The following is a 14356-nucleotide window of genomic DNA, read 5'->3' as shown; positions in this document are numbered from 1 at the left end:
TCTTTTGTTTCTATTTATTTTTTTAATTAATCTCTTTCTTTAATAGCTCTTAAATTAAATAAAAAAAAATTAAAATATTTAATAAACCAAACAAAAAAATTACTATTTAAGTTATTTTTCTAATGTTTTAAATATATTTTTCGAATTAGAATTTTCATTAATCAAATTTTAATTTTTAATAAATAATTATTCTTTTTCTTACAAAGCGTTCTCTAATTACTACACAAGTTTCGTTTTTTGATTTTCAATAATCATTTTTTCCTCTAAAATACCTGATTTTGCCTATATAATATTAATTTCGTATTGACTCAATTAGTTTTTATAAAATTCACATTCCATTTCTAAAATATTAGCCGAATTTTAATTTTATTATTTACTTTCTTTATATTATTATTAAAAGTATTAAAATTATTCAAATTATTCATTATCTTTTCTCAATTAAAATATTAATATATTCTATTTCTCAATTTCTTCATATAGGTTTTATATTTATTATTATTCATTCTCACATTATTCTAATATTTTTTATAAATTATTATTTTTCTTTTCTATTTCTAATTTTTATTCAAGTTTTTTATTATTTTCATCATATACATATAAACTTTTAAATTTTTTTTTTTTAAATCAACAAAAATAACAAAAAATATGAAAATTATATTATTTTTACGATTTTTTAAGGTCTTTATTTTATAAAAGTAAACCTTTATTATTTTTTGTTAATTATTTTATTTTTTTATCTAATTCTATTCTTTATTAAACATTTTAATTTAGTATGTCCTAATTAAAATTATTAATATTATCTTTATTTTAATTTATAATTAATAATAATTCTTAAATTCTAGCATCTTATTTATCGAATTCTTTTTTTCTCATATCCAATATATCGAATTCATTCTATAAATTATCATAAGAAATTTACATATATTTTATTTAATCTAATAACTACTAATTATTATTATCGGCCTACAATGGTTATTATTCACCCCCAATTTAATAATAAATAAGTTATTCTTCCAATTCTTAAATTTTTTGAACTTTAAAATCAATTTGGTTTTTTGCTAAAGTCTAATATTCAAATTAATTTTTATAAAAGCTTTAAAATAATTTATTTTTTAAAAATTCCGCCTTTAGAACACATTCAATTACAATCTTTTTTTTTTTTTTTTTCTAAATATTAAAAATATAGAAAGAAAAAAATACTTAATTATTTTAATTAATTTTATTTTTCTATTAAAAAAACTCCACAAATTATTCATATTCTTCTTCAAGATTTTGAACTATTTTTTAAAACTAAAATAAATATTCATTTTCGTCTTCATTTTTATTCAAGCCAAATTTCACAAGGAAGCAAATAAATTAGAAAAATTTTAATGTATTTAATTCACTTTTTTCTTTTTCTAAATTATATTATATTTTTGCTAAATTCATCTGTTTCTTTATATTATCTATCGCTACACTATTTTTTGAATGATTCAATAATTTAATACTTTTAGATTTCCTTCTCATACCTGAATTATTATTTGTATTTGATACTTTTTGGTCTGTTTCGCTTTCTGTATCATCTGATTCACTTGGAATTACATATGATGATTATACTTTACCGAATCTACTTGCTTTTGTTTATACAACATCTAATGGGTTCTTCATTGTTTTTTAAGGTATTATTACTACTTAAGGGGGTTAGTCTGAAGAAATTTCTTGTGTTTTTTCTTCACTCATTTTTTAGTTATTTTTTTTTTAGTTATTTTTTTTTTGTTTAAAATAGTTTTATTTATTTTATAAAATATTTTTTTTTTATTTTTATTTTAAAAAAAATAATATTTTATTATTAATATTTATAATTTTACAATATTATTTAAAATTAAAATAATATACAAAATAAATTTTTTATAATAAAATATTTAACATTTATATTTATTTATACTAATTAATAATTAAAATTTATTTAAAAAAGTTTTATTAATTGAATTTAAAATTATAGATTTTAATATTTTTTAATTGTTTATTAAATATTATTTAAAAATTTGAAAAAATTATATATAATAAATTTATTATAATAAAATTTAAATTTTTTTATTCTTTTATTCTTTGTAATTTTGATAAAATTTAAAATATTAATAAAAAAATATAAAATTAAAACTAAACTAAAAATAAAAAAAAAAAAAAATTAATCTAAAAAAAAAAAAAACAAGATTTTAAAATTTTATTAAAAAAAATATATAATAATACTAATTAGATAATAAATTTAATATTATTAATAGTAAAAAATTTAATTTTAAATAAAATATAAAATAAAATAAATATATATAATTGTTAAAAAATGATTTTATTATTTTTCTATAATTTATAAAAGATATCAATATAAAAAATAAAATTAAATCTAAATTTTTATATATAATTTATAGAATAAAAATTATTAAAAATAGAATTAGAAAATAATATATATAAAAATAATTAAAATTAATAAATATAATGTATATTTTAATATATAAATTTAAATAATAATGATTAAAATATAAATTTTAAATTAGATTTAAGATTTTTTAAGAAATAAATAATATATAAATATAAATATAAATATATATATATATATATATATATATATATTTATATATATATATTATTTACTATTAATTCTTTTTTATTATTTAATTAAATATTTTTTATTAGATATGATATAATTTATAATTTATGTAATTTTTATTTAATAATATTTATAAAGGCTAAAATATTTTGGATTTATAAAATTACACATTATAAGAATTTTTAAAACACAATTAAGTTGTATAGAAAGAATTCAAATCTAATTCGATTATATTTATATAAACATCTGATTAATTAATAAATTTAGTATAAACATTAAATTAATACAATTAATTAGGTTGAAAAAAATATATATATATATTCAATATATAATTATAATAATATATAAAGGCATAGATACAGAATAAAGTTTTAGATAGGCATATTTAGGATTTTTATGCTTAATTTAAATATCAACATTGGATTATAATTATATAATAGATATATTAAAAATAAATAATAATAAATTAATAAGGGATACATTTTTAAATATATTTGAGAATCCAAACATTATAAAGATATTTTATTCAGGACAGTCTGACTTATTATGGATAAAAAGAGATTTCGAAAATTTATAAATTAAGAATTTTTTCGATGTAAAAGAAATATATATACATTTGAATAAAACAAAGGAAAATTCTCTTGTTAATTTGATAAAATCATATTGTAATTTTTAAATTGATAAAACAAAAAAAAAGAACTTTAATTGTCTGATTGGTCTTAAAGGCCTTTAACTTAAGAATAGATTGACTATGCAGCTTTAGATTCACATTATTTAATTTAATTGAGATATTTATTATTAAAAGAGATGATTGAAAAACAGGGATTTGAAAAAACAATAGATTTTATTTATAATATGTAAAAAAAAACTCTAAAGCCTTTTTAAAAGAAAATATTCGAGCATTAAATATATTTAAACTATTATAAAAAAAAGAGCTAAAATATTTACAACGAAAACATATTAAACTTATTTCTAGGAATAGCTGAATTAAGAGAAAATTACGCACAATCTACAAATTAAAATATAAATAATGTACTCTTAAACGAAGAAATGTATGATTTCTGTATAAATATAGATAAATAAGAATAAATAAAGATATAAAATGTAGATAAAAAAGAATAATTAAATATATATAATAATAACAATGTTTTTTTGGAAAAAAACATAGAAAAAATATTGGAAATATATTATTAAAAAAGTACAAAAATACTTTAAAAACAAGCACAAAAAGATTAAATGAACAAAAAAAGCTCCAAAAAGCCCAATTTATATAAGAAAAACTTTGCATGAAGAAAATTGCTTATGGAAACTGTTCAATTTTATCCCCTTCGGGTTTAAAACTATGTAATTGCGACGAAAAAAAAATACAATGGTATCTAAAAAAAAACTAGCCGTATTAGTATCAAGCAATCCTTCTGTAATTTAATTAAATTTTAATCCTAGTGGAAAAGGACATAGTGAACTAGAAGAAGAGTTAATAGAAAGCGAAAATTATTTCTATCAGACTGAAAGAGAAAATAAATGTGTAGTATGTGGTTAGGATGAGAAATATACGAAATTTTATATAGTACCTTCTTTTTATAGAAGGCATTTTCCAGTAAAGTATAAAAGTCACAGGTCGTTTGATGTTCTTTTGTTATGCTTGAAATGTCATGAGAAGGCGGGGAAAAATAGTGAGAGATTAAAGGCCTATGTTTTGTAGAAATACTCTGTTTAGGATAATTAGTTGGAATCAGCGAATATTATAAAAAATGCAATTTGTAAAGTCTATAAAGGAGTCAAAAGATACGCGTAATAAAAGGATAAGATTCCGAAGGAAAATAGGAAAAAATATAAATAGTTTTTGAGGGAAAACTACTATTAATTTAAAAGTATACCAGAAATTTAAGGGAAAATCGAAGTTTTTTCGGACGAGTATTTTGGTATTAATAAAAATGGAGAAGTTAAAATTAATGAAAAGTTTATTTAGTATTGTTTAGAATTGGATTAGTTTAAAAAAATTGGAAAAATTTCAAGTAATAAAGAATTTAAAAATTAAAGTGGGAAATATGTAGTTGAATAACTTAAAAGTGAACATGATATTAAAGAATTTATTAAGATGTGGAGAAAAAATTTTGTTTAAGTAATGTAGCCTAAGTTTTTACCACCTGCTTGGACTAAAGATGGGAGTGGATTTGCTTATGAAATTGTTTAAATGTGAAAAATATATATATTTTTTTTTAAATTATATAGTTTGCTTTTTAAATAAGTTTAATCTTTTTTTATTTTTATTTTTTTAATAAATCTTTATTAAATTGTTTTAAATTTTAATTTTTTTAACTTTTTTGATTTAATTTTATTAAAAAATTTAGTTTAATTCGTTTTCGATACCTTTACAAATTAATTATAGCCTGTAATTTTAAGATTTAATTTAAATTCTTTCTACAAATAATAAAATTATACTGTATTTAATTTTAATAATTAAAAATACTATATAAAGTAAAAAGCGTAACTCATTCGCTTTAATTTTAAAATGTATCATATAAAAATAAAAAAATAAATTTTTATTTATTTATTTTAAACCTATGTCATATTATTTATAATTTTAAAAAATTTGTTATTAAAGAAACAATTAATACATAACTCTTAGTCTTATATTTTTTAGTTTCATATGTCTATTATGTATAGACCTTTAATATGAAAATTCAAAAGAATATATTACGCATCTATACACAAAAATTACCAAAATGGAAAACATCTTTTTTAAAAAAATAAAATCAATAATATATATGAAAATATATATTTTGTTAAATTAATTATTATTAATTAATATTTAATAAGTATTTAATGTTAAAATATTTTCAATACTGATATTTTATTTAAAACATAATCACGTGTAAAACGGATAATAAAATTGTTTCAAAGTATTATTGTATGAAATTTCGCAGCATTTATATAATAATCCATACAGATTTTTTATAATAAGAAGCAAACATTATACAATTATATTTTATTATTATGCTACCAATATAAATATGGTACAATTAATTAAATAATTTTTTATTTTATAGATAAAAGAAGCATTTAATTATTAATTTAATTAAAATATATAAATTTAGATATATTATTTATAATAAATATAAATTAAAAATTATTTATTTACTGTTTTTTCGTAAGTATTTATTTATTATTTAAATTTTTAATATCTAAATAAAAAAATAACTGCACTAACATACTAGAACATGTTATTTATTATTTCGGCTTTATCAATTTTCACTAAATCTTATATTAATTTTTTTTTTATTTGAATTTAATAATAGTATTTTATCAATTATAGATTTATATTAAATAAAGTAAATGTTAAGTTAAATTTTTTTATTTATAAAAAAAAGCAATTATATTTCAATTAAAAGAATTTATTGAAAAAAAAAAAAAAGAATACACACACACATTTTTATGATATGCTTTTAAACTATTATTTAATTTACATTTAAAACATATTTCATATTTAAATTATTTTTTTATTAATAAAAAAAAAGAAAAATTATTTAAATAAAATTATCTTAACTGAAAATAATATTTATTTTTGATTAGAATTATTAATTATTTTTATATTAAAATTAATTAAATAATTTTAATAAAAAAATCAAAAAATAATACAAATTTATGACTTTAATTCAGTTTTTGATTATATTTTTTATTATAATGAATGACTTTTTTTTTTTGCAAATCATTTTCAATTTATTTATTATTACTTTAATTTACAATTAAGTCCATATTATATAAACTGCTATTATTTTTAAATAGATTTTATTATGTTTAATTTTTAATTTAAAAATTTTTAGTATTTTTAATTTAGTCATTTTCACTTTTGCAACTTTAATATTTAATAGGCATTGTTTTATTAAATTTTTTATCTTTAAAATTTATACTTTAATTTGACTTTCGATTCCTAATACCTACAGGTAAAGAATTTTCAAGTATCTTTTCTTTTTTTTTATAAAAAATAAAATAAAACAAATTAGTATTTTTTTTTCTTTTTTTTCAAAAATACCTGGATAAAGATCTAAATAAACTTATTTATGTCCAGGTTAAGAAGGGTCATATTTTAAAAATCTTATAATCTCATAATCTACATCATACCATATTTTCAAATAATTAAAAACTTTTACAGGAACAGCTAAATAATCATAATATTCTAATAGATTATCCTTTAACTCTATGTTTTTTGTTTATTTTAAATTATATAATTATTCGATTTTCAATAAGTTTTTATTTCTTATTTTTTATGGTCTATCATTTATACTAAGAGTATTGAATGAGTTACTTTATTTATCTAAATCTCTATTTAATCCTACATAATCAATCCATTATCTCCACCATTATGCATTAATTATATATTTTGCTTCATTAATTTAACCAAAATTAGCTTTTATTTTATATATTAAAATAAATATAAAAAAGTTATTATTTACATTATAATAATCCTTAAGAATTCAATGTTCCATATTCTTACAAGATTATATTTTCAATAATTATTTTTTCTTAATTTGGTAGAAGTATTTAACTTTTCATTTTTAAATTAAATTCACCTTATAAAGATATTTAATTGTTTTTAAAATTACTAATAAACTAATTAAATTTATTGGTTTTTTGAGGTAAATGAAACAAAGAGTTTTAAATATTTATTTCTTAAGTTGAATTATTTTTAAGGAAAAACTTTTTTTATTAACTAGATGTTATTTAAGGATTATAATATATAGATATATCATTGTTACTTAAAATATTATTATTATTATTATTATTATTATTATATTTATTATTATTATTATTATTATCATATTTATTATTTGTATTATTGCTATTATAATTACTTACATTATTTGTTGTATTACTTAAATAGTTATTTTTACATGAAATATTTTTGTTTATATTAGATATTGTACTACTTTCAATTTTTATTTGTTTATCTTTTAAATCTAAATTATTTATATTATTTTTACAAAATTATAAACTATTATATTTTAAAACTTCCTTTTCTGTTTCGAATTGCGATATTTCTGAAGTCAAACTAACTGATTTGTTATCTTAGCTTATCGAATTATTATTTATTTATTTTTATTTTTTAATATCTTGTTTATTTATTTAACTATATTCGTCTTGTTTTATTTTTTATTTTATATGTGGAATTAATAAACTTTAAGAATTCTTTTTTTTTTTTGCAAAAGTACCTTCTAAATATAAATTATTTATCATTTTTTTGTAATCGTATTTATTTTTGGAGTTTTCTTCTAATTATATTTTTTAGTCTTAGTCCATTTAGGCTATTTCTGATTTTATTTCTTATTCTTTTTTTATAAAAAAATCAAAATTTAATTACATTAAGTTTTTAGTTATTTGACAAAACTGAGCTTTATTTATTAAATCAGCCCTTTCATTTTCTTTTATTTTAAATATTTCTTAAATTGTATTCATTATTTAAGATAAACCTGCTATTTCATTAAACAAATGCATTATTAACTTAAAAAGATCCTTAAATTGAATTTTTTATTCTTCTTAGTTTTTAGTTGTATTTTATTCTGAATTTTTTTCGAATATTTCTATAAATTTGTAAAATGCAATTCTTTATTGATCTGTTTGATTTAAATCTTATTCACATTCATTACATAAAATATTCCCATATTTTTATTATTTTTAAATATTTAATTATTTTATTTAGCTTAATTTTATCTATTATATATTTTTTTGGTTTAAAGTATTTTGATTTTGATTTGAGTTTCGGACTTGTATTGATGTTTTTTCATTTAAGTTTTGTATTTTTTTACATAAAAAACATTCAAAATATAAATTTTTATTCATTTTTTATTAAAAGATTATTTATTTTTTTATTATTTAATTTGATTAAAACTATATATATTTTAAATTGTTAATAATAACTATTTATTTTTTTTAAAAAAAATATGTTAATTATTTTATTTATCCTTTTATGATAAAAATAAAAAAATATCAATAATCTTTGTATTCTAAACTATCCTTAAATTGTTTCGTCGCTATATTCGGATTTTAGTTATTACAGAATGATTATATATTTTTGAGAGTCACATATTATAATAAATTTCTAGCAACTTTAGAAGGTAAGTTGTCAACATCAAATTCAATTTAATTTTCATATAAATAATAATAACCTTTTATTATTTCCAAAACTTATTTAAGATCAGTTTGCAAGTATTATCTCAATTGAATACTTAAAATCTTATTTTCTTAAATAGTCAAAGGTTAATCTTATAATAATTTAAGAGTTTTAACTTATGAAGATTTATCACTTTTATTTTATTATAAAATATATATATATATATATTAAAGTACATTATTTCAAAATTATTTTATAAATAATTATTCAAATTCTAGAAAAAAATCAAAAATTTACTATCTTTATTTATATTTTGTAAACATAAAGAAATATATTTTTTCATATCTTTTTGGAATTAATCTTTGTATTTGTAAGTTCCTTATTTGATATTTATTTGTATTTGTTAAAGATTTTATTCTAATTAATTGTTTGAGTTTAATAAAATAAAAGATTTATAATCTTTTTATTTTTTAAGATCATCAATGAAATTTTAAAACTTTTTATTTAGTTGAATATTTTAATTATTTTAGTTTATATTTTTTTAGTTTTTTTCGGTCTTTTTGCCTTGATCTTTATTCTAAATTAATTAAAATCCATAAGGTATTATCGAGTTTATTATATTGCACTATTCTTATGTTAATTAAATTTGAAATATCTTATTTTTTTATATGGTTTTGTTCATTTTAAAAAATAAATTTTATGCTTTTCAAAGAATTTTTATATTTTTTTTTATATTTTCTAATATATTTATTGTTTTTTTTTTTTTTTGCCTTTTTATATTATTACTTCAGATTCTTATGAGTTCATTATAAATAGTCAGTAAAAGAAAATAATAGTCAAAAGAATTAATATACTTCTATATATATATATATAATATATATTTAATTTTAAAATAAATAATAAGAAAATTATCTTAATTTTTTTTTTTTTATATATAATTAAAAAAATATAAAATTAAATATAAAAATATATTTATATTTAATAGCTATTTATTTTTAATAATAGCTTTATATTTAATTTAAATTTAAATAAATACATGAAATATATATATATATATATATATATTTATTAAATCATTAAATGTCAAAATATTTATTTATATCATTTAAAAACTCTTCAATTAATTCTTCAAAAACAAAATCTGATAATTCAATTTTAACCTCAGTTTTTTAATCTTCAAATAAATACCATTTATGATTATTTTCGAAAATCTTAAATAAAATAAAAAATTTAAAAAAATAAAAAATAAAATGAATATTACTTCAATAATTAACATTTGTGAAAGTTTTTCTTCTCTAAATTAAATTAAATGTTAATATTAGCCATATTAATTACAATCTATTATATTATTAAAATCAATATTTTCTTATAATTAAAGTTATTTAATTTAATCTTCTTATATTAAAATTCCACACATATAACTAGCCCAATCAATAACTCTTTCTTTTGTTTTTAAAAAAATAAAATCTATTAATCTCTCATTTGCAATTTAGCAATTAAATGTCTTTTCAGATATTGTCCAAGGATAAGGATGTCCTCCAACAAGATAAAAAGGTCTAAATACATTTAAAGCTTCATTAAAAGAATCAAATATTAATTTATGGTGAATATGAGTAAATTAATTTATTATTTGTTATTTTTCATCATTTGGTTCTTCCTTTTTTATATATAAATTTATATTTAAATATTTTTTTATTTTTTTTTACAGAAATTTATAATTCTAAATCAATAAATAAATCTTCATCTAAAACAAATGGAAGAACATCAATATTTTAAAATTAATCAAAATTTTAATTCTCAAATTAAATTTCATAACCATGCATTATTTATAATCTTTTTTGTATAGAAAATCCAAAACATTTATTTATATTTGAAATAAAAGTTTGTAAATAATTTTCTATATATATATATATATTTAAAAATTTATTTTAGTAAATAAAAAAAAAATATACCTTTTATAAATTAACATAATAAATTTGTATATTAAATTATCACTTAAATATTTGTGGCGATTCCGAAAATCATATTATTTTCATAAAAATAAGATTTGTCAAGCTATTACTACATTCTAATTTGGATTTCATTAAAAACTTTTTATCTTTCTTGGATATCTGAAAATTAAGGATTTTTATCCTTTACTTTTTATATAAATTTATCTTATTAAAATATTGTTTATATAATTTACTAAGTATTCATCGCATTTTAATTAAAATTAATATCATAAATAATATTATTATTATTATTATTATTAATATTATAATTATTATTAATAGTATTAATATAATTATTATTATCATTATTATAGTTACTAAAAATGTTTTAATTATTAATATTTTTATTAATCTCATTTATTAAATTTATATTATTATTTTTATTAATTAAGCTTTCAAAAGTTTTTTAATCATCGCTAATTTCTTTAACTAATTATTATTAATCGTCTTCATTTAAAATATTATTTTTTTAGATACTATTTTTAATAGGTGAAAAATTTACAATTGAATTTTAAATTTTTTTATTTTTAAATGTAATTTTAGAATATGATTATTCTTAAGAAAATTCTTATAAACTTTTCTATTAATTAGTTTTAATTTTATAAAAACAATGCTTTTTTTCTTTTTAATATCGAAACTATTATCTAAATTTTAATTAAATATTTTACCCTATTATTTTTCTGAAAGTTTAAATTATTCAGCTAATTATAAATCTCTTTATGTACTTTTAATACTTTCAAGAGCTTTACGAAGTCCTTTTTATAATAAATCTTTTGTTTATTAGATTTCAATTTTTTCTTATTATATCCAATCTTAAAATTCTATTTTTTATTAGGAATAGGTTTTAGGCGTTATGTCTTAATTTAATAGCATTTTCTCCATAATAATATTCTATTATAAATATGAAAATAAATAAATTTATATATATAAATATATATAAACATATTAATATTATTATACATATATTTATTATATATTATAGTATAAATTTTTTATGTATTTTATTATTTTATGAATTAATAATAATAATTATGTTATTTTACTATAAAAAAATATTCAATAATATTAGTTTTTACTTGCATTTAACATCTAATATCAAAAGCTTTTTCTCTTTTATTTAAAATTTCATTTATAGCTTTTTCAGAAATAAATTATTTAATTTTATTATTATTTGTAATATCTTTTAGTAATTCATTATTATTATTTTCGCCTAAAGAACTTTTAGAAGATATGTTATCTTATGATTCTTAAGTTTTAAAATTTTTTTAAAAAGATTTTATCTATTTTTTATTTTCTTTTATGCATTTATTCGAAATGAAAATTTCTTTTCCGTTTATTTTTTGATCAATAGAAGAATCTAATAGACATAAATTCGATTAAGGCTAACTTTAAGGAGTACTTAATTAATTTTTTAACATTTAATTATAGCTTAATTCCGATTAATATTCTGTATTTAAAGTAAATGATTTTTATCTTTTTTTATTTTTATTCGAATTATTATTTTATTCTAGTTTTTTTTCGAGTTTTTTCCTAACTAAATATCCTCTGAAAACTTTTTGAATTTTTAAAACAGCTTTTATTTTATTTTATTTTTTTAAAGGAGAATTCTATAGATTTTTTTCATTATTATTTTTTAGTTTTTTTTAAATAAATTTTTTAGAGAATTCCTATAAAAACACTTTTATTGTTTTATTATTTATAGTTTATAATATTTTTTGAGATTTTTATTCGTTATTTTTTTTCTATAATGGTTATTCATGAAGTGAATTATTATTAATTATTTTTTTAAATTAATTAAAAAAACTTTTAAATTAAGAATTTTTTTAATTATTTTAAAATTCTATCTAAGTTTTAGAATATGTTTGCTTTTTTAATAATTGCTTTTTATTTTTTTTAATAAGAGGAATTATATTTTATTTTATGTACTTTTCTTTATTTTCATCTATTTCTTTTATTTTATTATTTTATGAATCTTCTGTTTATTTTGTTTCAAATTTTTTTCTATAAAAAAATAGATACAAATTTATAAAAAATATATATTATTTTTACTTTAAATAAATGCATTATTTCTAATTATTTTTTAAACTAAAAAATAGTTTTTCTTATTTTTTTAAATACTAGTATCTTATTACTACACATTATTTTTATTTTTTTTAACAGTTTTTTTTAAAAAATCATTTAAATTATTATCTTTTTTTAAACTTTTCTATTATTTAGTTTAGTTGATTTATTACTATTATTTTATTTTTTCTAATAAATTTTTTGGTTATATAGTAATTTTAGGATTTATTTAAGACAAATGTATTTTCAAAGAATTTTCTATTTTAGATTTTTTAACTGAATGTATTTAAAATGTTTAAATTTAGTTTTTTAAATTATTAATTAGTTTTTTTTTAATTTTATTTTGTTTTAATTTTTAGGTACTTTTCGATTACTGTAAGCTTATTTCTCTGATATTTAATTTGTTTTTCTTTTCTTCATTTTATTACAATTCTTTTTTAAATTATTTTATTTTCAGATTTGGACTTTAATTTTATGAATGCATTAAATTTTTATTTTAGGTACTTTTTTATAAATTTATATATTGTTTTTTAAAAATTAATTTTTTTATTTTTACTTTTATTATTGTGTATTATACTTTTTTATTGAAGAAAATTTTTCCTTTTAATTGCTTACACTTTAAAATGAACTTATATCATATTAATTTAATTCTAAAGATGGTTTATTTAATTTTTTATGAGCTGTGATTATTAATTTTGGATATTTTTCTATATATTTATATTTTTTTAAGATTAAATGAATGTTTTTATATTATATTATTTTATTTTTTTTGGTAAATAAGAAAATTTATTTTTTAAATGGTTACTATTATTTAGTGAACTCTTACTATCATGTATATCTTTAGAAAGATTTTATCGGATTTTTCGGCATAATATTGCAAAGTTACTTGAATCTCTTTAAAGTAAATTTTTACAAATAAATAATTTATTAAATTATTAAAATTTTACGATGTGTTTTATAAACTTTATGAGTTCATTGATTAAATCTTCTTTAATTTAAAATATTTTTTTTTTAATTTTTAATTTTAAATTTCCTTATTTTGAATTTTGTTTTTTGTTTTTTTTTAAAAAAAAATTAAATAAAATAAATTTGCTTTATAAAATTAATAATATAAAATTATAAAATATATTTTAAAAATATAATTTTAATTTAAAATTAAAATTAAAATTAACAAAAAAAATAAATTATTATTTTAAATAAAACAAAAAAAAATTAAATAAAAATAATAAAATTATATATATTATATAAATTTAATTTATTAATATATATTGTATATCTATATATAAAATATATATTTCATTCTATTGTTTATTAATTATTTATAATATCTTTTCTAATTTTATTTTCTTTTAATAATTTTTCACTCAAACTTTAAAAATATATTTTATTTTATTATTAAAAAAAAAAATATAAAAAATTACATTTCTTATTTTTAACTCCTTGAAAGTTATTATTTTTTTAATATTTCATTACATTATTATCCTTAAAATGATTTAAATGGTAAATTTGTTGATTAAATAAGAGGATTTTTACTTTAATAAATATTTTATTTATTATTATTAGAATTTCTATCACTTAATTTAGCATCAAATTATTAATTATTAAGGCTTT

General features: G+C 15.0%; 1 protein-coding gene across 1 annotated transcript, besides 19 other annotated features; it reads left to right on the top strand. All coding sequences in view use genetic code 6, as the record gives it.

Moving 5' to 3' along the window:
* Positions 1-1718: 1718 nt before the first annotated feature.
* Positions 1719-1754: a microsatellite.
* Positions 1745-1801: a microsatellite.
* Positions 1802-2029: 228 nt separating this feature from the next.
* Positions 2030-2066: a microsatellite.
* Positions 2067-2118: 52 nt separating this feature from the next.
* Positions 2119-2188: a microsatellite.
* A 229-nt stretch (positions 2189-2417) lies between these two features.
* Positions 2418-2473: a microsatellite.
* An 84-nt stretch (positions 2474-2557) lies between these two features.
* Positions 2558-2621: a microsatellite.
* Positions 2619-2669: a microsatellite.
* A 982-nt stretch (positions 2670-3651) lies between these two features.
* Positions 3652-3717: a microsatellite.
* Positions 3718-3953: 236 nt separating this feature from the next.
* IMG5_119000 (hypothetical protein) lies at positions 3954-4784 on the top strand (the record flags this gene model as incomplete). The annotated part of the gene is made up of 2 exons (XM_004034465.1): positions 3954-4344; positions 4465-4784. 2 exons carry the CDS (start codon positions 3954-3956, stop codon positions 4782-4784), a joined length of 711 nt encoding a protein of 236 aa, XP_004034513.1.
* Position 4785: 1 nt separating this feature from the next.
* Positions 4786-4831: a microsatellite.
* A 1312-nt stretch (positions 4832-6143) lies between these two features.
* Positions 6144-6191: a microsatellite.
* A 1156-nt stretch (positions 6192-7347) lies between these two features.
* Positions 7348-7423: a microsatellite.
* Positions 7353-7423: a microsatellite.
* A 2476-nt stretch (positions 7424-9899) lies between these two features.
* Positions 9900-9940: a microsatellite.
* A 981-nt stretch (positions 9941-10921) lies between these two features.
* Positions 10922-10996: a microsatellite.
* Positions 10997-11578: 582 nt separating this feature from the next.
* Positions 11579-11625: a microsatellite.
* Positions 11603-11648: a microsatellite.
* A 947-nt stretch (positions 11649-12595) lies between these two features.
* Positions 12596-12649: a microsatellite.
* Positions 12650-13070: 421 nt separating this feature from the next.
* Positions 13071-13101: a microsatellite.
* An 869-nt stretch (positions 13102-13970) lies between these two features.
* Positions 13971-14032: a microsatellite.
* Between the last annotated feature and the right edge of the window lie 324 nt (positions 14033-14356).

The sequence above is a fragment of the Ichthyophthirius multifiliis genome (genome assembly GCF_000220395.1).
Source record: "Ichthyophthirius multifiliis unplaced genomic scaffold scaff_1120509250957, whole genome shotgun sequence".
Lineage (NCBI taxonomy): Eukaryota > Ciliophora > Oligohymenophorea > Hymenostomatida > Ichthyophthirius > Ichthyophthirius multifiliis.
The sequence above is the reverse complement of the archived record's forward strand: the minus strand, read 5'-3'. Positions and strand labels throughout refer to the sequence as shown.